General features: G+C 33.0%; 2 protein-coding genes across 3 annotated transcripts; one reads left to right on the forward strand and one right to left on the reverse strand.

The window, feature by feature from the left end:
* Window positions 1–504: 504 nt before the first annotated feature.
* Window positions 505–5,995, reverse strand: LOC104750827 (DNA (cytosine-5)-methyltransferase CMT3-like). 2 transcript variants are annotated; one of them, XM_010472675.3, is made up of 21 exons: window positions 5,583–5,995; window positions 5,387–5,424; window positions 5,159–5,261; window positions 4,664–4,771; window positions 4,461–4,580; window positions 4,247–4,346; window positions 3,926–4,134; window positions 3,759–3,824; window positions 3,419–3,670; window positions 3,268–3,326; window positions 3,123–3,189; window positions 2,463–2,792; window positions 2,317–2,385; window positions 2,153–2,239; window positions 1,976–2,063; window positions 1,750–1,865; window positions 1,543–1,647; window positions 1,418–1,461; window positions 1,248–1,317; window positions 978–1,081; window positions 505–886 (listed from the first exon to the last, which is right to left on the reverse strand). In XM_010472675.3, the coding sequence occupies exons 1-21, from the start codon at window positions 5,796–5,798 to the stop codon at window positions 742–744; spliced, it is 2,496 nt and encodes an 831-aa protein (XP_010470977.1). In that variant the 5' UTR covers window positions 5,799–5,995; the 3' UTR covers window positions 505–741. The 2 variants fall into 2 exon arrangements, with proteins under 2 accessions (XP_010470977.1, XP_010470978.1); XM_010472676.3 differs by having other exon boundaries at window positions 1,750–1,862; window positions 5,583–5,942.
* Window positions 5,996–13,468: 7,473 nt separating this feature from the next.
* On the forward strand, window positions 13,469–15,235 carry LOC147925742 (homeobox-leucine zipper protein ATHB-13). The gene is made up of 3 exons (XM_087489782.1): window positions 13,469–13,885; window positions 13,965–14,350; window positions 14,733–15,235. The coding sequence occupies exons 1-3, from the start codon at window positions 13,750–13,752 to the stop codon at window positions 15,099–15,101; spliced, it is 891 nt and encodes a 296-aa protein (XP_087345908.1). The 5' UTR covers window positions 13,469–13,749; the 3' UTR covers window positions 15,102–15,235.
* The last annotated feature ends 7,363 nt before the right edge of the window (window positions 15,236–22,598 follow it).

Raw genomic sequence — 22,598 nt, forward strand, 5'->3', positions numbered from 1 at the left:
TGACATGTATCGGGTCAATAAAAATATGTTCCGAATCCTAGGAAAAAGTGTGATTCCTTTCATATTTGTTATTTAAAACCTTAAATATATTAAGACTTTTAGAAATACACTACAAACTTGTGTTAAATGCCGTTGAAACGAACACCTCGTAAGAAAAGAGAGCCATATACTGATATACAGCAAACTACTGATACTACAAAGCAAAATAGAATACAATGATGGAAGAGGCCAATCATAAACGAAAACACACACAAAACATAAACCTCAACAAGCTTGAATACAATACCAAACCAAACAAGGAATCCTATCTTCCAGTTTCCAGACTCCAGAAGTTCTTTGAGAGAATATCATCATAATCTCTCAAATATTTGGGTTTGTCTCTAAGTTAAAATGCCGATGTTTGGGTTTAAGTACCGATGTTTCTATTGGGCTTCATGGGGTTATTAGCAAGCACTTCATATGATTTACCTCCAAAACAGATCATATTTTTTAAGAGGCAAAAAGTTTTTGTAACCCAACGAACCAAACAATGACTTTGATCAAAAAAGAGAGAATCACATTAGAGATATCCATAGAATCTGATTTAAACGAAAATCCTAGAGAAATTCAGAACAATAACTTGGAAATTGTCAAACTTAACAGAAATAAAAAAAATCCAAACTCCCTAGAAAACAATCAAAGATAAACCGAAGGACAATGAAATCAACAGAGTTCATGAAAGCTCGGAAGGAAGATTTGCGTTCAAGGCTTCATGTGAGCGAAACCTTCAGGGAGAGTAAGAAGTGGATCATCGTTTCTTACTATGAGACCTTGGAATGCCATTGCCAAAGCATATCCAAGGGCCTTCGCTACTGGAACTGCAACCGCGTTACCAACTTGAATGTACCTGGAAAACGAAAATATTTATGTAAGATTTAGACTGAATTTCAAATCTCAAATCTCAAAAACTCTAACCAAACGGAATCCCGATTACTCACTTTTGTTTTGGTGGGCCAAAGAGTTTGTAGTCATCAGGAAAGCCCTGGAGCCTGGCGTTTTCTCTGATGGTTAGAACACGATCTTGCTGGGGATGAATGATCACCTGCAATCAGAAACAACGTCAAATAGGTAGCTCTTATGTTGTTTCCAATGTTTCTATCACACCCAAAGGGAATCTATGCAAACCTAGAACACGATAATAACTGTGTCTTTTAGTCTCTAAACGCCAAAATTCAGAACAGATAGTTATTTTTCATGAGAGGTCTCACCTGGTTGTGTGGTTCCGCTCGAGTGACAACCGTAGGGACAGTCTCATCCCACCAGAGGCGTCCAAAGGGCCTAAAAAAAAAAGGCAAATGGTTTAGGTCACACTTCTATAATAGAATAAAATTAGGCAACTTCAGATTTACAGAGGTAAAGAAAGGTAAATGAAACTCACTTGGATGATGTCCCGTCAACATAACTCACGGCATAATCGGGTACCTGATTGAATAACATAGTTAGTCAATACAAAAGAAAAGCAAATTTTATATGAGGACCAAAAAAAAGAGATAATAGTACTACCAATGGATTTCCAGATTCAAGCATGACCCTTTCCATACTCTCATCCAAGTGAACTACATTACCGTGTCCAACAATTACACCAGGGAAGTCCCTAAAATTTGCTCCCTAATACCAAAAGTTGTATTGGAAAAAATCAGAAAAATCCTAGAAAACTAAAACAAACAAGAACCAAAAAAAATAAGATCAACGAATGTGAGAAGGTTGTACCTTTTTCTTGGGGACACGACAAACACGCTGATAATCATCAATATTCAGATTCAAGGGATGGTGATCATATAAGACATGCTTTTTAGACTTGAAATTTGTTGATGACCCTAAAACTTCTGTTCAAAAAGTTTATAAACAATTTTTCAATGAACCTCAAGTTGCCACAGTAGTTGTCTTTTTTTATTGCTTTACGTCGATCCCCAAATAACAAAAGATAGAATCTTACCATCTTTTCTAAGTCTGATGAACTGCTGAAATGGAGTTATGGGATCTTTGTCATATGGTATCTCATCCCTCACCTCACTGTTTGCAACCTAAACTCAAAGTAAAACTTAGTAAGACGAAAATATGCTAGACAAATAAACTAAGTTTTAGTCAAGATAAGCCACACATCAAGACTTACAGCCGGTAGATCTGACATTATATCTTCAAGTAAAAGCTTGTCTGCCAACTTCACAGTGTGGCCTTCATTATAGGCTACTGTGTTCCTCTGCATCAAATATAAGCAAAGATGAGTATTTGCTATACACATGGAATAGTAATTCACTGTCTTCTTGGGTCTTTTACCTCAAACTCCACAGGAACATTTCCTCTCATGACTACATCATGAGTTGGAAGTGGGAATTGAGGAAGCATCTGAAACAGAAAGGTGCAAATTAAGAATACCATCTATTCATATATATAGAACAAAGAAATAACATTAAGGGTTTTACCTCACTAGAGAGTGCACCGCATAAGAAGAACCGCATGCGGAACTGAGCAAGACCATATGCACCTGCAGCCATCATTCCCATCCGACTCTGGTAATTCATTTGAATAAGCCGTCCCACAGCGTAACGAGCTAGGTAACCCTTAGCAAACTTCAGCATGTCAACCACATTTTCCATTAAAACGTATTTTGGCTTTAGAAACTCCACAATGTTCATATAAACAAGAAGCTGCTTATTTTTCTCATCGTTTAGAGGCTCCTCTGTGTTCCTGAAGCGGTTATGACCACTGATTCCTTGACAGGGCGGACCGCCGCAAATAACATCAACACCTCCCTAAAATAGTGTGTAGGCATTAGTGTCAGTGACATGACATTCTTATATTTCACAAATAAAGTGAGGACTTCTCTGACAGCTGCCACCTAATCACCAATTCCATGATAGTGCTTTAATCCGCAACTATTCAGTTACTAACTCTATTTAACCCATTCAGCAACTTGCAACTAATTGACACACAACAATACAGTTTTGATGAACAATCAAACACAAACTAATATAAGTACTTTATCAATACATAAGACGTATTTGAGCTTAGCACATAAAAGAACTTTGCACAGGTTTCAGAAATTTAAGAGAGCAAATGTATCAGGGTATTAAAAAACATACTTGTAACGGAAGGATGCCAGATTTATATCCACTTTCAACAAACTCCTTGATCTTTTCCCGGCAATTACTGTTTACAGATAAATTTAGAGATTTTAACAAATTATTGACATATTATTTTAAGGAAAACCCTTTTTCTTATGTTTACCTGAGTCCTTCGATAGGTTCCCATGTATCATGCGAAGGAGCATAACCCAGCCACCGTACCTATTATATCAAAACATCAGAGAAGATTGTGGCTATAAGAAGGCAAAACCATGAAATATAGAGTAAAATTTGTACAAACAGAGCAACAATACCTTCAAATAAAGTCCACTTTTCTTTATATTTTTAGGATCGCCGAAGGTAATACCAATAATCTTTGCCACTGTAAATACCTCCCCATCATCTTCATTTTCACTCTCTTTGCTATCATCTTCATCTTCATCGTCCATCCCATAAAGGTTATTATATTCTTCTGAATTTGGACATTTTCTCAAAGAGAAATGAATGCATAGTTTCTCCCATTCCTTAAGCAGCAACAGGAAATCTTCTGCGGACATGTTTCTTACCTAAAATGAAGTGACTTTTGAGACTAAACATATGGGACTAAATTGAATTGTAAAAAAGGAAAACACAAAGAAATAATGAGAATCGTACTTGTGTTTCTGGGTGGTTATGCTCCAAGCTTTTACACGCATGTGCATTCATGTCGACAGCCCATTTCTTGAGAAATCATTTTTATAAAGCAAAAATTTAGCATCAAAGAGATTAAACAAATCTGACAAACTATTAAACAATATAATTAGTAAGTAAAAATGCCTCACAGTGACAAGGTTCAAACCAGCGAGTTTTGCACCCATGCACAACCCAGTGGACATTGCGCCGCAACCACAGTAGAGGTCAAGCAATCTTGCCTCTCTCTTAGCACCATTGGCTTGGGAAGTTTCGTCATCCTCTGATATAACAGCAGTTCCTCCGTTTACATCATTGTCGCTAGATATTGTTGAACTTTCACTTATAGCCATCATGGTATCTGCACAGTGGAAAGATCTATATATGATTAGTTATCTTCAGAAACTGCAGCATGTCCAATTGACGGTGGAAAGAAATGCTAACTTGAAAGATCAACTGTTAAAAGCACTAACCTTCTTGAAAAGCTTCAAATGTTGAATAAGGCAACAGATAGTTCATATCACAATAATAATCACAGTTTTTTGTTGCAGCGATAGTCTCAGTAGTATTTTCCTGGCATGAGAAACATTTGTAAGTTAGTATCAATGGAAGATTGCACAAAGATACCGAATAACCAAAAACAGACACTATAAATAACAACCGACTATAAATGAAATAAGTACGTACATTTAAGGAAATCATCAAAATTTCAAGCTTTTTGACAAGAGTGCCTAATTCATTTGTATCTCGAACCTTCGAGAAAAACACACGTTTTTCACTTATCAGAGCATTGAGGTTGCCAATTACCTGAAAGTTAAGGAAACCCAAAATTTTAGACAATTAAACATAGAAAAAGAAAAGGTTAAGGACAATAAACTTTTGATTCTTACAGTATCAGAAGCTCTGTAGAACCATTGAGCCGCAAAGTATAACTTCCCGTTAGCCCCTTCGAACATTTCAACAATTTTACAAATGTAAGGCGCGTTTCCCTCACCAGCCTAAATAAACAAAATAAAACTAAACTGTGAGCAGTATAAGTTATGTATAGTAAAGTATCTAATTATTTTGTAAAAGCATAGAACAATATGATAAGCCTCCATCAGTGGTTATTGTTTTAGATGAGATCTCAGCTAGGAAAGGTAGCTATTATCAATGTGTCTTCATTAGCATTTGCAGAAATATAAATCATGACAAACAGAGACAAATTAACAAATTATCCGCCCTGCACTTCCATTTATTCTATAAAAATTAACAATGCTGGCACATTACAAAGTGGTATAAACCCAATAATCATCAAACTCAAACACCAAGAAACATAATGTCTTTCACAATCTGTAAATCGATGCTTTCAAAGGTAATTTTCTCATTCGGAAATAGAGTCATACCTGCACATAAGCATCATCATTAAGCTCATATGTAATGGATTCATCAACAATAGCACGTCTAAAATGGCATCGAGCTCGAATTATCTCTTCAACATCATCATCCCTACAAAACGAAATCACTTAATCAGTCCTTTAAGAAACAAAGTCAAAAACACATTTTTTAATAAACAAAAGTAAAACCGAACTATCTGATTAAGCGCTAGAAGCAAAAGGACTCAAACAACTTACTTCTTCTTTCCCCTTGACCGAGCTACAGGTTTCTTCACCTGAGAACCAAAAAAAAATCAAGAACAAAAGCAAAATTCCTTCAGAAATCAACAGATCTGAAACAAATCCCAGCAAATTTCAAACAGATCTAACCATTTCATACATAACCCACACTCAAACACCCAAGATTCAAGTTTCCGAAAAGTGAAAAAAATACCTCAATCGGTTTGTATCTGTCAGGCCAAGCAGTCTTCGCCTCCGATTCCGGTATAGGCTCGTCCAAGAACCTCGCAATCGGCAATTCCCCTTCCTCGACCACTTCAACCGGCGCTTCTTGCACCGTCTTAGCTCGCTTAGGAGCTCTCTTCCTCGGTTTAGGAGCGGATTTGGTATCGCCGTCGTTCGTCGGAGCTCTCTTACGCTTCGGCGCCATGATTTTTGAGTCGGAGCAGACGAAGAGAACTGAACAGAGTAAAGAGACGAGAGTGAGACTGAAACCCTAGAAAAAAATCGTGTGACGAGTAATTAAATTATCTGAGGAGGTTTGAGGGCGAAATAAGCGCGTCACTCAAGCGCCAAAACTTTTGGGGTTTCGAAATTTTTTGGGAAATTTTAGTTTATTTTTTTAATGAATTTGAAACGTTTGGGCCTAATGAAATGTTGAAGGCCCATCTTCTTTCTCTCACTTTTGCTTTATGAATATGGTAATGAAAGATTATCTTTTCCATATCGATTTATGATTTGTAAAATAATGTGTATGGTTTATGTTAATTTTCGTTTAGTAATCAGATCAAATTTATATAGTTATTTCTAGAATTAGCATATGAAAAATAATTACATGAATCAGATTGAAGATACTGATTACCTACATTTTAAATTTTAAAAATTAACTATTTCCATATTTTGGTCGTTTGGTTTTTTAATTAGTTTGTAATCATTCCCAATGATTAGTGATGTTAAAACGGGTAGGATATCCGTGGGCCTAAACGAGTCAGTTTTAAAAATTTAAGTCCATGGCCCATTTAATAATACTACAAAAAAACAAAAAACTTAAACGAGTTCACTCTTTTAGACCCGCGGGCGTAACGGGTATACCCGAAATTAAACGGGTAGCCCGTTTATTTCTCAACTTGAAACCTAAAAAGCTAAAACGTCGATGTTCCTCACTTCGTCTCTCTCTTTCGATAGATAATTTGTCTCCATCTCCACGAAGCTAAAGCTAAAGCTAAAACATTCACACTCATGTTCCTCACTGCTTCTGGGTAATAGGGTAAGTTTGGTTTTTCTTAATTTTGATTTTGGAGGAATTCGATGGATACTTTGTTAAAATCACCAAACAAGCTCGAATTTTTCGTCCCTCAGTTTCATGGGTTTGAGAGATTAAGCAGTAACAATCCAAACCCTTCAAGGGTTAAGCTTGGTTTGAAGAAAAGGGCTATCAAAATTGGCTCTGGTGTTGTTGTTTCTGCGACTGCGAGTAGTACTAGTGCTTAATTTTAGATGAACCTCTTCTTATACTTAGTTAGTGTTACCATATCTTTGTGATTTTGGATTCAGTTTTGAGTAATTAAGAGTTGTTTAGTTATAAGTATCATAGCTCTTCTCATTGGTGATCCGAATTGGTTTGTTTGGTACTAGTGGGTTTTGTTCTGTTTTGTTGTATCATACAAGTATGAATTCGTATCCAATCTGTTTTATTAATTTTGCAGAATGGACTTAGAAACTGAACATTTGGTAGCAAGGCTTAATGCTCAAAGTGAATATATGGATATGAATGAGGAAGATTGTGATATAGATGCAGAAATTGATGGAAATGAGGAGGAAGAGACAGAACTGCATGGAACATATCAAAGTGAAACTCAATCAACAACTCAAGCAACTCAAGCAACTCAAAATGCTCCACGGAAGAGAAAGTTAACTTCAAAGGTGCGGAAAGATATTGTGTCAGTTGGGATTGAAGATGATGGCGAAGAAAGAGGCAAATGCATCCACTGTAGAACCAAGTTGGTGATCAATACTAAAACACATGGGACTAAGAGCTTGCTTCGTCATTTGGAGAAGTGTCCAAAGAAACCAAAGAATGAAGATAGGCCTCCATATGATCATCAGATTAACCGTGAGATGACAAGTGAGATCATAATTTACCATGATTTGCCATTTCGCTATCCTGAGTATGAGAAAGTTAGAGCTAGAGACAAGTATCTCAATCCCGAGTGTCAACCAATTTGTAGACAGACTACTGCAGCGGATGTGTACAGAAAATATGAGATGGAAAAGGTCAAGCTGAAAGAAGTACTTGCAAACCATCGTGGGCGTGTCTGTTTCACTTCAGACTTATGGAAGTCGTTTAGTGATATCACCACACACTTTTCAGGTTCTAAGTATCCTACTTCTAATGTCTATTTTACACAAGAGTGGAGAATTGAACTGTTTCTGAGGAAATTTGCATCTTGTGATGATGAAGATGTGGCAAAACTGGCTCAGGATATGCAGATTATGTTTACCAAGTATTGGGAGGATTATAGTCTTATTTTGGCAATGGGAGTTGTTTTAGACCCAAGAATGAAACTGCAAATGCTTGAAGTAGCTTATGAAAGAGTTGATCCAACTCTTTCTGCATCGAAAATCAAAAAGCTTAAAGACAATTTGGAGATGCTCTATGAAGATTATAAGGCTAAGTCTAGGACATGTTCTTCAAGTGTTTCTGTAACTCCAAATCCGCATGATTGGATCAATGAATCTCCACTTGATGACGATTATGACAATGTAAGAATGTTGCTTTTGTTGTTTATGTTGCTTATGTTGCTTTTGTTTTTTATGTTGCTTGTGTTGCTTCTTTTCTGTAGGATCTTTTTGAGCTTGAAAAAAGCATCGGAGTTGGAGTCGGCAAGACAAAGACACATCTGGATATCTATTTAGAAGAGCTAAGATTGGAGAGAAAGTCTTTTCCAAAATTGGATGTTTTGTCCTTTGGGAAGGACAACCAGCATCGACTTGGGGAATTAGCCTATATGGCTTGTGAAATACTAAGCATTCCCATCACCACGGTAGCATCTGAATCAGCATTTAGTATTGGATCTCGGGTCATAACTCCTTACAGAAACCGTTTGCTTCCAAAGAATGTTCAAGCTTTGCTCTGTACCCGTAATTGGTTACATGGTTTTGCAGATTATGAAGGTAACTAAACGAGTAAACTCTTAACTTTTACATAAAACTATTTTCCTTAATAAGTGACTTTAATTCACATCTTTAACAGGTAACATAGAGACCAACGATGACATTGGCACAACAGAATGTTCAAGATCAGAATGTTCAAGATCAGATGGGTTTTGATGAGTATGGATCTTAAGATTAGGTGTGTGCTTAAGATGCATCTGAGTGGAATATGCCTTTAGAAGATGATGTTATTGTATTTTGATTAAACAGTTGTTGTTCTATGTGATAGAACTTTTGCTACTATGCCAACACAATCTTCTTCTCTATCCTAAAAATGAAAAGCTTTTCATGGTGAAGGTATAAACGGACCAAATAAATGGGCAGAATATAAACGGAGACATGGTCTAAATGGGCAGAGTATAAACGGGTAAAATATAAACGGGTTCAAAACGGACAGAGCTTAAATGGGCAAGGTAGTCCCATTTTAACATCACTGCTAATGATCACATATTTCTAGAAATAAACACATTGAGAAGAAAAAAGTCACATCTCTAAATGAATCGCATAAATGATGAAATGATTAGACAAATGTTAAGTTTATTAGATTCCATATCGATCTATGATTTATTTAAGTGCTATATTTGGCTTTGAATTAAATCTCGTTTGGAATCAGATCAATTTGTATATACATAAATAAACTTGGAACAACTAAACAGAAACGTGGAAACGTTTAAATGGTAACACTAAACATGAAGGAGAACATGCTACTAACTAATGGAGTAGCTAGTGTTAGACTGTTAGTGTGTTACATTATTTGCAGATAACTGAAATTTTAAGAACAAAAGACTTTTAATTTGGGGATCTCGCCACGCTTGTCGTACGTTATCTCATCACTACTAGACCAAAAGAATTACTCTAACTACTCCTTATTTTGGTTTTATAAAATTGAATAATTTATATGCACCTCTTTAAGTTCATATGCAGACATGGTTCTCTTGGTCTCTCATATGGGCTTGTCACTTGTGTATTGTGTTGTTACTAAAAAAGGGTTGAGTAAGTTGAAGGCATATATATCATCGATGAAGGAAGGAAAAAATAAGTGTATCAGGATCAGAATAATTATGGATGATGATATGAGAATTGTGTTGTGCCTGCCTTTGTCGTGATGGCTGAAATTAGCCAACTTTTGTGCCTTATTTCTTGTCGTGGGTCTACTATGTCTTCTTTGCTTTATTGACATGTTTGTGTTATGCAACAACATACATATATGTATTTAAAATAGATGATATATATATATATATATATATATATATTTTTATGTTTTTCTAATAAAGTAAAGAAGAATCCCTTTATAACTTCTTTTTTTAACCCTTTATATATTTGGTGAGATGTTTTTTTAATTATAATCAAGTTTAGTAAAAATTTAAAAATAAAACATCACACTACAAGAAAATAGCTTAAAACCAATAGGCATATTTGTCGAAAACCATTACCAACGAAAAACAGACAGAAACGTTCGTCGGATCTAGATTATCGGAAAAATTATTCTGTTGGAAATCCATCGGTTATTTCTGACGGATTTCTGACAAAAGTTTAACTGACGGATTTCTGACGGAATTTTTACCGACTGATTTCCGACAGTTGTTTTACTGACGGATTCCTGACGGCTAACGGTTCAGAAATTTCTCTTTATACTGACAGAATTACCAACGAATTATATATATAATTTAAAATAAAAAAATTTAGAAAAATAAAACTAGCATAATTATAAAAATTTAATTAAATTTTTTGTAGTGTCACGATTACATGAACATCACACACGCACACGTTACACGTATACTGTAATGTAAATGTAAGTGTCATGAATACAGTATTTTACACTATGCAGCTAGTTCGCTTACGAGTGGGTGACACGGGAGGAGGGACATATTGTGACTTCTCGAAAACTACGTCGTTGTTGGACTTTCCTAAAATTCGATGTTGAAGTTTTAGGCCATTTATACATTTTTTCATATGGATAGACATTAGTCGAAACATATGCTCATCCCAAATGAAACACGACTGTACAAGTATTCCAAATTTCTAGCAACTTGTGACACTGGCCTTTAACACATATCTTATCATAGTCATACGTACGCTATATATGTTTGTACACTTCTTGGTGATAAGAGTGTATATATGGCGTCTAGTCAAAATCTTGTGAAGAATTTGTGGATAGGATCATAATAACAAACAAGAATATGAAATATGTATAAAATCTTACAACGTCTCTCAGCTTAATTTCCGCAAGTGATCTTCAGATTTTATTGACCGTGGGATCTATAACACACTCCTCGATTGATTGGAGAGCGGCATGAGGTGATGTGTGCATGTCTATAGAGTACTCCAAAAAAAGTAGTAATGAATAGTAGTCTAATCGAAAGCGAAAATGAACGTAAATGTCAAGAGAATCGTGTGGTTGATGATGTTTGAGAAGCCATAATCAATGAATTGATCGAATTGATGGATGAATACGGCACAAGGGATGTTGGAGATGAAGAAATTAAGAAAACAATAATAATAATGATAATAATAAAAGAAAGATTGATTATGGAAAGGAATGGAATAGGAAAGGAGGGAGAGACAAGATAGAACAGCTCTTATGTGGGGTTTATCTAACAGTAGTTGTGTTTGGTTTCTTCCTTAACTTCAAAACCCCACGCATCAGTATCTTTATACGTCTGTCTTTGTACATGCATATATTGTATACACACGCACATATCCATTCATGTGTACATAATCCATATAACACGTCCGCTACTGCTATATAATAAAATCTATTCCTATTATGATTGGCTACAACTTTTGTGATGTTTGAGAAATTTTACTTTTGTGATTTTTATTGACTATATTCCTATTATGATTAGCTACATATATAACTAGCATTAGCAATATAATCAATTGTTTTTTTTTGAATATATTTTTTCGTTTTGGTATCTGTCTTGCTATTGATAGGTTAGGTTAAAGCTGATAGGTTTGTGATCAGATGTGACATGCCATGATATCATAGACAAGATATAGAAGTTCAAATACATATTACAAGAATGTTGACCATGGCTACGTGGGTTGTAAGTCTATTTCCAGTTTCTTCTTTTTTTTTGAATATGATGATTTGCCTTTCGATTCTGTTTTAAATCGAATTTAAATTTATCTTTGGATCATATATATTCTTTTGGATTTATTAAAACTTTGGTGTCCTATGTATTGTTATTATGAACTTTTAACTAAAATCCTAGGTAACAAATAGAGAAATTCATTGGGAATAGTACATTTTTTCTACCTTTTTCAGACTTTCCGTGATATATTTATTAGCAGTGCTGCAGTAGCATTAAATATGTTTTGTATCCTAAACTAAACTATTAAACCAAGGATCTAAATGAAGATGGCACGAGACAAGGTATTATGGTGTAAGACGGATATAATAATATATCTTTTTCATGAATTTTGATACTATTATTTAGAGTGCTCTGCATCATTCCAGTCCACCACACATATAGTCTCTATTTTGAAGCCTGAAAACTAAGAAACTTTAGAATAATCCTTTTATATTATTTGAAAGAAATTAATTCTAGAGTCTACTTGGGGTTACAATTGCTTCTATTTCCTTCTTATTTTTTTTTTTTGTTAAATATTTCCTTCTTTCTTTAACATCAAAGTAATCAAAACTAGCATCATAAAACATCTGAAATCAATAATAGCACTTCTCTCTTCTTCCAAAAAAACAAACAAAAGCAATACTAAGTATTTTCTTGATTTATGAACAGTCCATTTATAGTTCTACTTCTACAGGTTTAAGTCTACCCATAAAGACAATATACGATTATGTGATGGGTCTACTACAGTCTATACGTCCTAGGCTACTAGCGTGTGTAAATAGGATCAACATTGAACCTATTCACTATCCACCTTCCCTACCTCAATATCATTACATTATACTATGAAATTGATTTACATCAATATTAGTATATGAAATGGTAATTGATTCTCTACATAGCCGATTTGTAGTGATTTACATCAATATTTTATTGATTTAATATATATATATAAATTATAAACTAAGTTGTCTATAAATAAATTTGGAGTACAAAATGATAGTTATGATTATATATATAACAAGTAATTGTTGATTGTCAAAAAAATATAACAAGTAATTGTTATGGTTTAAGATGAGCATTGGACCCATCTCATTTGGTTTTCCAAAAAAAAAAGAAGGACAAATCTAATAAAAAAAAGATGATAGATTAGATAAAGATTAAAGGACAAGTATGATGAGTGAGAGAGAACACCTCTCTGCATGTCTCTCCCAAGGGGAAAAAGAAGAGTCCTTTCCTCTCTTACCTTTTTGATTCTCATCTCTTCATTTTCCACATTGTACGCAAACTGAAACCCTTTTTATAATTTTCTTGCATTTTTTCATCATCAAAAAATATGTAATATTCATGCGAATTTGATATGAATGGTAACACAATAAAAACATAAGCAAAAACACTAAACAAGTTTGTTTACCTCTTGATGGTTCTTTTTTTGTTCAACTCAAAGTAGATACTACAGCTCAATTCATATTCAAATAGTGTCCTTTTTTGGTCTAATCTAAATTTGGTTAATCAATGAATTCGCAAGCATCACGAAATTAAATACTTTACTAAGTATACCATGGTCAATTAAATTGGATCCCACGACCACTTGGTTGGAATCAACATTGGTTTTGAAATATCTATCTATAGTGGAAAATAGAAATAAAAACTGGAGTTAAATTAGATATACAACTTTAGCTTAATATAAAAGAAGTTTAAGCTATTTGATCGAGTTAATTTTTTTTTGTTTTTGTTAACGAGAATCAACTGAGTGCGTCTTGATCTATACACAGCTTAGAGAGGTCCTCTCTCTCACTTTCAGCCCTTTCTATATAAAACGAAAAAAAAAGAGAAGAAAATAAATAACCAGAAGTGGTATAGTCTAGGCCGATACATTTCACTATCTTTCTCTCTCTCTCTTTCCTCTTTCTCTTTCTCATTTTGATTCTCCTACTCACACACATTTAAAAACAAAAAAAGGGATTCAGATTTATAAGAGGGTGATGATGTCTTCGAGACAAAGATTGGTAAGAAGAAAAAACTAAAGAGAAACGACCAAAAAAACTCAAGCAAACAGTACTTTAATTTTATCTTCCTGTTGCAAAACAGAAGAAGATGTCTTGTAATAATGGCATGTCTTTTTTCCCTTCAAATTTCATGATCCAAACCTCTTACGAAGACGATCATCCTCATCAATCTCCTTCTCTTGCTCCTCTCCTTCCTTCTTGCTCTCTACCTCAAGATCTCCATGGTAATACACACACACACACAGTCTCTCTCTCTAATACATTCATCTCCTCTGTTTCTAAATGATCTGTTTCTGTTTTCAGGGTTTGCTTCGTTTCTAGGTAAGAGATCTCCAATGGAAGGGTGTTGTGATTTAGAACAAGGGAACAATATGAATGGAGGAGAAGAGGATTATTCAGATGATGGGTCTCAGATGGGAGAGAAGAAGAGAAGACTAAACATGGAACAAGTCAAGACACTGGAGAAGAATTTTGAGCTAGGAAACAAACTTGAACCAGAGAGGAAAATGCAGCTGGCTCGTGCCTTAGGTTTACAACCAAGACAGATCGCTATTTGGTTTCAAAACAGAAGAGCTCGTTGGAAAACAAAGCAGCTTGAGAAAGATTATGATACTCTTAAACGACAGTTTGATGCACTTAAATCTGAAAATGATCTTCTTCAAACTCATAATCAGAAACTTCAAGCTGAGGTAATTATTTATCTACAAAAAAAACTTTAATCTAAAAGATGATATTATTTTTGTTCTAAAAAGATTAAAGATAACAAATTTGGTTTAATAAATTCATAATTTAATTGTTTTACATGTAAAAAGATCATAATTTCAAACTTTTTTTTGGTTAATAATTGTTTAGATCAAGAGTTGCTTTCAGGTAGGGTTAGAAAACTATACGTGGTTCATGACTTTATAAAACATCATTATCTCTCTCTCTTTTTTTTTTCTTCACACTTGTCTGAACAGAGATCTGAAAACAATAGCTTTCTTAATCAGCTTATCACAAAACACAGTACTCTCTGTTTATTTTTTAATAAAATTCGAATCTAATAGTGTTAATTTGTCTCTAATTACGCAGATAATGGGATTAAAAAGCAGAGAACAAACAGAGTCAATAAACCTAAACAAAGACACAGAAGGATCTTGCAGTAACAGAAGTGATAACAGTTCTGAAAATCTCAGACTCGACATCTCAACTGCACCGCCTCCATCAATCGAAAGCACATTAACCGGTGGCCAACCACCGCCGCAGCCGCAGACACTCGGTAGACACTTCTTCCCACCGTCGTCGCCAGCCACCGGGACGACTACAACAATGCAGTTCTTTCAAAACTCGTCTTCAGGACAGAGTATGGTGAAAGAAGAGAACAGTATCAGTAACATGTTCTGTGCAATGGATGACCATTCTGGTTTTTGGCCGTGGCTTGATCAGCAACAGTACAACTGAAACTGGTCTACTTGTCTTTTTCTCTCTTTTTTTTTCTTCTTTTTTATTTAATATATAAATATTTTTTGTAATATGAATTTTGATCAGAAGAACCCATGCATGTTTCATTAGCTCACTTTTGAAATCTGCAAACCAAACACCACCGAGTCTATTTTAGTGTTGAGATGTTAAAAAATGGGTAATAGTCATCTTTACTATATAAAAAAATATCTCATTATGCCCTTAGAAAAATAAAATATGATGTATATTATATAGTATTGTTTTAGTCGTGGGTACTGGCACCATGTGGTCGTAGTCGTCATATTCAGAAGTGGGAAGAAATAAATGGAATGCACAATGAAAAGGACGTTTTCCATGAAACAAAATTATTTATATTTTTGTGTAAATGAGTAAATCCATGAAATAAATTCTGCATATGTCATGATTTGGTCGAGCGGGTTAAATTAAAATATAAAATCGAAGAAAAAAATAAATTGATGGGACAAAATCTAAAGGAGTGAATTTTGTAATCACGAAACCTTACAAAAGACGTACGATATTTAAAATCTGACGATGCAGCAGACCATGAATTTCATAACCCTCTTTTATTCTACAGTCTTCATATTATTCATTTCACCGCGTGTGTGTTTTTGTTTTCTTTTTCTTCAAGAAACAAATTAAGTAACATATTATGAAATAAATTAACCTGTTATCGTGTAAAATAACAACTTATTTGTCAATGACAATGTTACACGTAACATTATATTACTTGATATACAATAATACAAAATATCGTGTCATCAAATAACAACATGTCAATGTATATATTCTCAATATATTTCATCTACTCAAATTCATTATGAGATTCACATATTCTCAATATATATATATAGTTGTTTAAGATGATATGTGATTTTACATAGAAAAGGTTCTAAAATGTGATCAGAGTAAAGGAAGCAGCAAGAGACATAGAGACACACACAGATTCCAAGGGAGATAGAGGAAACGGACAAATAGAGTTGGAAGAAAGCAAGCAAACAATTTGGGGTTGGAAAGTTGTCACACTCCTTTTTAATCGACTCTTCTCCTTTTAACCACCTTTTCCTCTTCCACAACCAAATGGCCGACACTTCTAAACTTTTCGAAATTTCTTAAACAAACCGAAGTTTTCTTTTTTTGGTGATAAATTTAAATTTTCACTGGCTTTTTATGTGTAATTTTAAAAATGTTTGAACCAATCATTATAAAGGACGTGAATTAAATTGCATGTGCTTTGTATAATGTAAGTGTAAGAAGAAGTAGCTTGTTCGGGACTTAGATGCTAGTGACAAAAGAATGCGACAAGAAAAGCTAGAAATAAAAGTTTCTTAAGACGTAAAGATGTGGAGAGACTAAAGCTATTGTTGGCTTAAGGGACGTGGAACCAAAAAAAAAATTGGTTGCCATTAATAAGAGCGGTTATAGTCTCGCACACCGAAACTTTTTCGAAACCAAGAGACTTGAAGTGCAGCTAGCTAGGGAATCCTAAACAAAATAAATAACATAGTTTACTTAACATCTTCAAGGTTAATTACACAGATGAATTTATCCAGATATTTGGTGATAACTAAAAACTACATTGCAAATGTGATGCTATACGCCCCAAAGTTCAGCACGATCTATCTCCGGTCTCTAAAATGACCATAAGAAATTTAAATGAAAAATTTAAAATGAAATGAGTTGGTGCGACCCACTAGAATCACCCACTTCTTTCATAAAGTACAAGTTTCTTTTTAGCTAACCGTGTTTGGTTTGCTTTGCTTTTTTGGTTAATGGACCCTTTGTAAACTTGGATGCTTCAACCACACTTATATGCGTTGCTCACTCTCATCACTAGTTCCACGTAATATACTTATAACTTGTACGACTAGGTAGGAAAGAACTTCCTTGCGTGCATATGTTGCATACTTGCATATGTCTCTATCACTAGTTCCACGTAATATACTTATAACTTGTACGACTAGGTAGGAAAGAACTTCCTTGCGTGCATATGTTGCATACTTGCATATGTCTCTATGATAAATCCTATATCATAGAATCATGCATACATGGGATAAAACATTCTTGAGTTTGATGTCTAGTTGTAAATTGTTGCATTATACGGGGTGTGATTGGTAAACAAAAACAAAGCAATATAAGTGATACAACTTTAAATTTTTACAAATCAAAAAAGTTTTACGAACATTTTTTTCTCATTTTTTTTGTACTGATTTCATGTAAAACTCTTTCTTACAGCTTTGCATTATTCCGTAACACTTCCAGCTTATAAATTTTCTGTACAGCTTTGGATACGTTAATAATCGGATCCACTGTATTTAATATTTTGTGATTAGTCCAAAACTTCTGTTATCACAAGAGTGACAATACTACTATTACTATAAAATATATTATTCATTGAAATATGAGTATCGAATAATAAGCTATAGTGGTCAATGGTATAGAGGTCAATAGGCCACATTTTGCAAATTACTCCTAGGACCCGGTATCTTCCCACCTAGGTCCACCCATGATCTCAATACTTAAACATCACATATATAAATATATACTTAATTACACTAATGTAATTTAAAGAACTGTTTATTATAAACCCATATCATGAAGATGTGGGAAGTGGGAAACTAGCTAGCCATATATGGGTAAAAACATTTTGAAGTTTTCACTTTTCCAAATATCTTACTTTTTATTCATATTTCAAAGTTTTCTATTCAAGTTGTAGATCTATAATCAAGATTTCATATAGACAGAGAATGGTGTGTGGACACAATTCAAGGGTCAAATCCATCAATTCTGCTCAGAAGCGTAATTATATCGACAGGACACTTACTCGTACAATCATATTTGGTGGTTATATATTTTAGGAGTTCACAACGTTTTCTTATAATCGATGATCAAACTGAAGCAAAATATCTCTGACATGTTACGTAAAAGGTTACAAGATTAAACTAATTCAGATGACAGCGATAACCTGAGCGTCCAATGAAAATCAACTTTAAAAAATATGTCGATAATACTATAAATACATTTTAAGTCGCTATAATGATTAGTCGGTGTTTAATTAAAATTGACTACGAGAAACTGTAACTCCTTTTTCACGATATCAAGTTAGCATCTACAATTTGATAACAACCAAGATAATTTACTAACATTTAATATATTGATATTGAGTTGAAAAAGGAAGATAGTAAACTTGGTAGTTTAAAGGAGGGTTAAAAAGTTATAAGAATTTATACGGAAGAAGCAAGCATGTGACAGAATCTGAAACCCTAGAGGATCAGGATGGTGTTGACAAAAAAATGATGATGGGAGAGAGATCAAGTTTGTAAAAATGCGCCATTATGCATTAATTAGTGGAAGAATCTTTATGGGATCATGTGCATTTCCATAATCTAATCTTTTGCAGCTTTGCTGGATATTAATTCCTCATTTTCTATTATAAAATCTCTTTGTAAATTGTAGTTTATTTATTTTCTTTGGCATTTTTGGTGGCAGTGTATCAGATGCCAACATGTATGTTCAACTAGTTTTATAATCATAGTGTAGCTACAACCAAACAAAGAATCACCCGTAAAGAAGAGCTGGCTACGTGGCCATGTGCTTGCTGCTTCAATTCCCTTATTAAACTACTCACTTCCAATGGAAAAATGGCTCAGAAGAATATCAACTAAAAGTAGATAAGATCACAATATGTTGTCTTTAAGCTACACACAAGTTCACTATGAAAACTATGAGTTTTTATAATTTGTTATTAGTTTTACCATTTTGTTTTTACACTGTTGTAAATTTATCAGAAAACTACATATGAAAGGGTATATGTTGTATACGACTGAACGTTTAGGTATAGTTAAATTTCCTCAAAGATGACCACTTTTGGAGAGATGTATTCATGAAATTGAGTATTATATTTGTATATTCGAACTTTCTTTAAAATAAAGTATTTTGACGTCATTCGATACGTGGACTAAAATACGACACTAAACAGTGTACATTCATTGTTTAGAATTGTTATATGCTGTAAGTCCCAACGAAAGATACAAAACTATGAGCAAGATAATATAAATAATATTTAACAAAACAAAAAGATCATATATATCATATAAACGCATAAGTATACATATTATTTTTCTCTTTAGGTGTGATGTTAGTGTAAATAAAATATACACAAATAGTGATAAAGGGAAAAGAGAGATGGGATGCATGTGACTGGCAATGACATGAAGGATAGTGGTTCGATGTTTTGGACTTTGTTCAAGTGTTAGCAATCGATCCTTCGTTGCCATTTCACGTTGCCACATATATTTATACTTTTTTCAATGTTTTAAGTTTATTTTGTCAACGGTCGAATTACGGTATTTTATAAATACCATAGATTATAAATACCAAAAACTCAAGTTGGACTTTGGGACCGACTTTCGTGAGAGATCTTCTTATTGAGTGACCACACTAAATAGAAAACATAAATTCGATTGCCAAAAAACAAGGTCGAGTCTAAATGAATATATAGATTAATTAGTAGTGGCCTACATATATGTGTATGTGACTTAAACATGTACATATGTAAATTACATTGATGTGACATTTGAACTCTAGATCCGCCGGCTTGATTGGCTGAGTAAAAGAGTATCAAAGTGTTTGTATATTACTATCATCAAGTAACTAGAGTGCTTCCAAGATTTGACTCTGTTCAAATTGATAGACCATAATTAATTAAACTCATGCATTTCAGGACTCAATTTCAGTTTAATCAATATTTGTTGTAGGGATAAATGCGGAAATAATTTTCCGGAATATATGCATGATATTAATTGTTTGTGTTCTGATCAAGAAGAATTGATTACTCATTTTGAAAAAAAAATATATATATATATATATATATATATAAGAAATGGTTATGAACGTTTTTATTATAATAGAATTTCGGTGGTGTGATCTACTTTGTACATGATCTACTCAAACATGTAAATAAGCATATGTACACTCACTTGTAACAAGGCCTTGATCATTTATTAATTCGTTCGGATAAAGTATTTGTTAGTTCTGAGTGAATTGTTCAAATCGTTTTTTACCTTTCCACAGTTTTGTAAATGGTCCTCCAGATTATTTGGTTCAAATAGATTGTTTAATTATCAACATAATATCTCTTTTCATATATATAAATTTCTTATATTAAATATTGTTATGAATCAAAAATTTGTTTTAAGAATATTTAATTTTGATTTTTGTTGTGAAATCTTTAGTTCATTTTTTATATAAACAGATATTATTCAATAAACAAAAAAATGTGAATTAAAAGCTTGGCTCTAAATAGATGATGGACTTAGGAGTATAATGGATTTCTAATTGATTTATTTTCCAAAGAACTATATGGACAAATGAGTAATAAAATAACATTAATTTATATTATAAAGACCAGATGAGTAATAAAGTCATATTAGTTTTTTTTTTTCTTTCTAAGACTGGTATATTCAAAGAACAACCAGGTTGCTGATACTAAAATCAAAGCTAAAATAAGGAAATGGTTTGTAAAAGATTGTAAAGCCTCAAAAACATTATGCTGGTGGCATCATTATGCTGGTGACTGGAGATGGTCTTTCACTTCTGAGCAATTTCTGACCAGCTGGACAAATTTTTTTTTTTTACAATTTTTTGTTGCTCGAGCTCAATAAAATCCTCAATTGTATGAAGATTTTGTTTCGAATTACAACCAATATTAATAATATAGTAAGTAAAGTATGTTGTACAAGTATATTTCATTAGTATTGTAAAGTTCTGCCTACAAGGTATTGCATCTCACAGTCAAAATTACATAATTGACAGACTTGGAGAATGGGGAGATCAACTACTCTACCGGCTAAGTTTACTTTCTCTCAATATATTAAACAATTTAATTATCAAAAAAATTTTGGTTCAAAATCGATGATGGACTTTTACATATAAAGCAGTAAGGCACTATTGGATCTGATTTTTTAAAGCCCAATATGAAAGATAAGTGATTCCTTTCAGTTTTGAAAAGAGCTTTTGAACTGCAAAAATAATAATTAAAAATGTCATCGATTTAAAAGATGTTTGACTCAGAAAAACTCAAAAAAGCATGATATACAATTTTAGGATAAAAGATTGGAACCTCTACTTGGAGGAAAAGCAATAATTCCTCCAACCCTCTTCATTGACCTTTTTCATTATAAAACATCTTTGCAACTTTCTTAGTTTTTTTGCAATCATTTCCACTTTACGCTTCATTTAAAAGTTGATTATTTTCTAAAAATTGTGCGACGTCACTGATCGACCAAACGATTAGTGATTTACATTTACACTGGTCTCAAGATTTAATTTCTTAACATACATTACTTTTTTTTGTAATTATGAATATAAAAACTATATATTGTAAGTTAAATTATTGTGATCATGGGATTTTATATCCTCATTAATCAAAACTCAAGAGTTTATGGTCAGTTTTTAATTCAAATGGGTAGACGATTAGTTATGTAAGAGCATCTCCAACAAACCTCAATCATTTAGTTACGAAGGATTGTGGTTTTACAAATTTTATTTTAGTCCTTGTAAAATATATATATATATATATATATTACAAATAATTCTATTAAATTCAATTGTTAGAAATATATCTATATATAAAAGATGTACTATTTACAAAATATTTTTTTACAACAATAATGCAATAATTAATCATGGGCACTATGAAAAGAGTTATATTGAGTACCTTTATACTTTTATGTAATTTTTTATGTTTTTTTTGAAAATTACATTATTTTGTTTTATCATATAAGATTTTATATTTTTTAATTTGTTTGATATAATTTTTTATTGTGTACGAAGTTTTGAATCCAAGCTACGCGTGAGTTTATTTAATATATTTTAGTGAAAATTATATATGATTGATAACAATTATTAAATATTATCTTGTAGAAAACATTAAATTACTATTAAGGCAAAACTTTTATTTTAGATACACACTTTTTTAAAAAATTTAAAAATCAGTTTTGTTTAAAAATTAAATATGATTAGCTAAAGAATCATAAATTTGACTAGATTTAACTGGACGTTGAGGCGAGGCGGATCAAACATTTGAATTCGTGACGATGCATATAATAAACAATTTCTTTGACCACAAGACAAACAAAACATTTTTAGAATCATGAATTAATCTCGTTTTCTCATATTTAATTGACCACCACCATCTATGTCTTTGTGTTTTTTCCACTGTTTTTTTACCCTTCATATTCTTTATCGTCATTTTCATTGTCAAATTTTTATGATAATTGTCATTATTATTTTTACCGTCCGGTTCTTCTTCTTCCTCTTCCTCGTGACATTCCTCACATTCTTCCACTGAATAATTATTTAAAACTTTTTTTATACTACCACATAACTTGTTAACTCATCAAACTCCAAAACCAAAATCATTGCCTCTTTTCTAATAAAATTTGTGCAATTCATGGATCAACATAGTCATTACATGCA

The sequence above is a fragment of the Camelina sativa genome, chromosome 16 (genome assembly GCF_030686135.1).
Source record: "Camelina sativa cultivar CO46 ecotype springtype chromosome 16, ASM3068613v1".
NCBI lineage: Eukaryota > Viridiplantae > Streptophyta > Magnoliopsida > Brassicales > Brassicaceae > Camelina > Camelina sativa.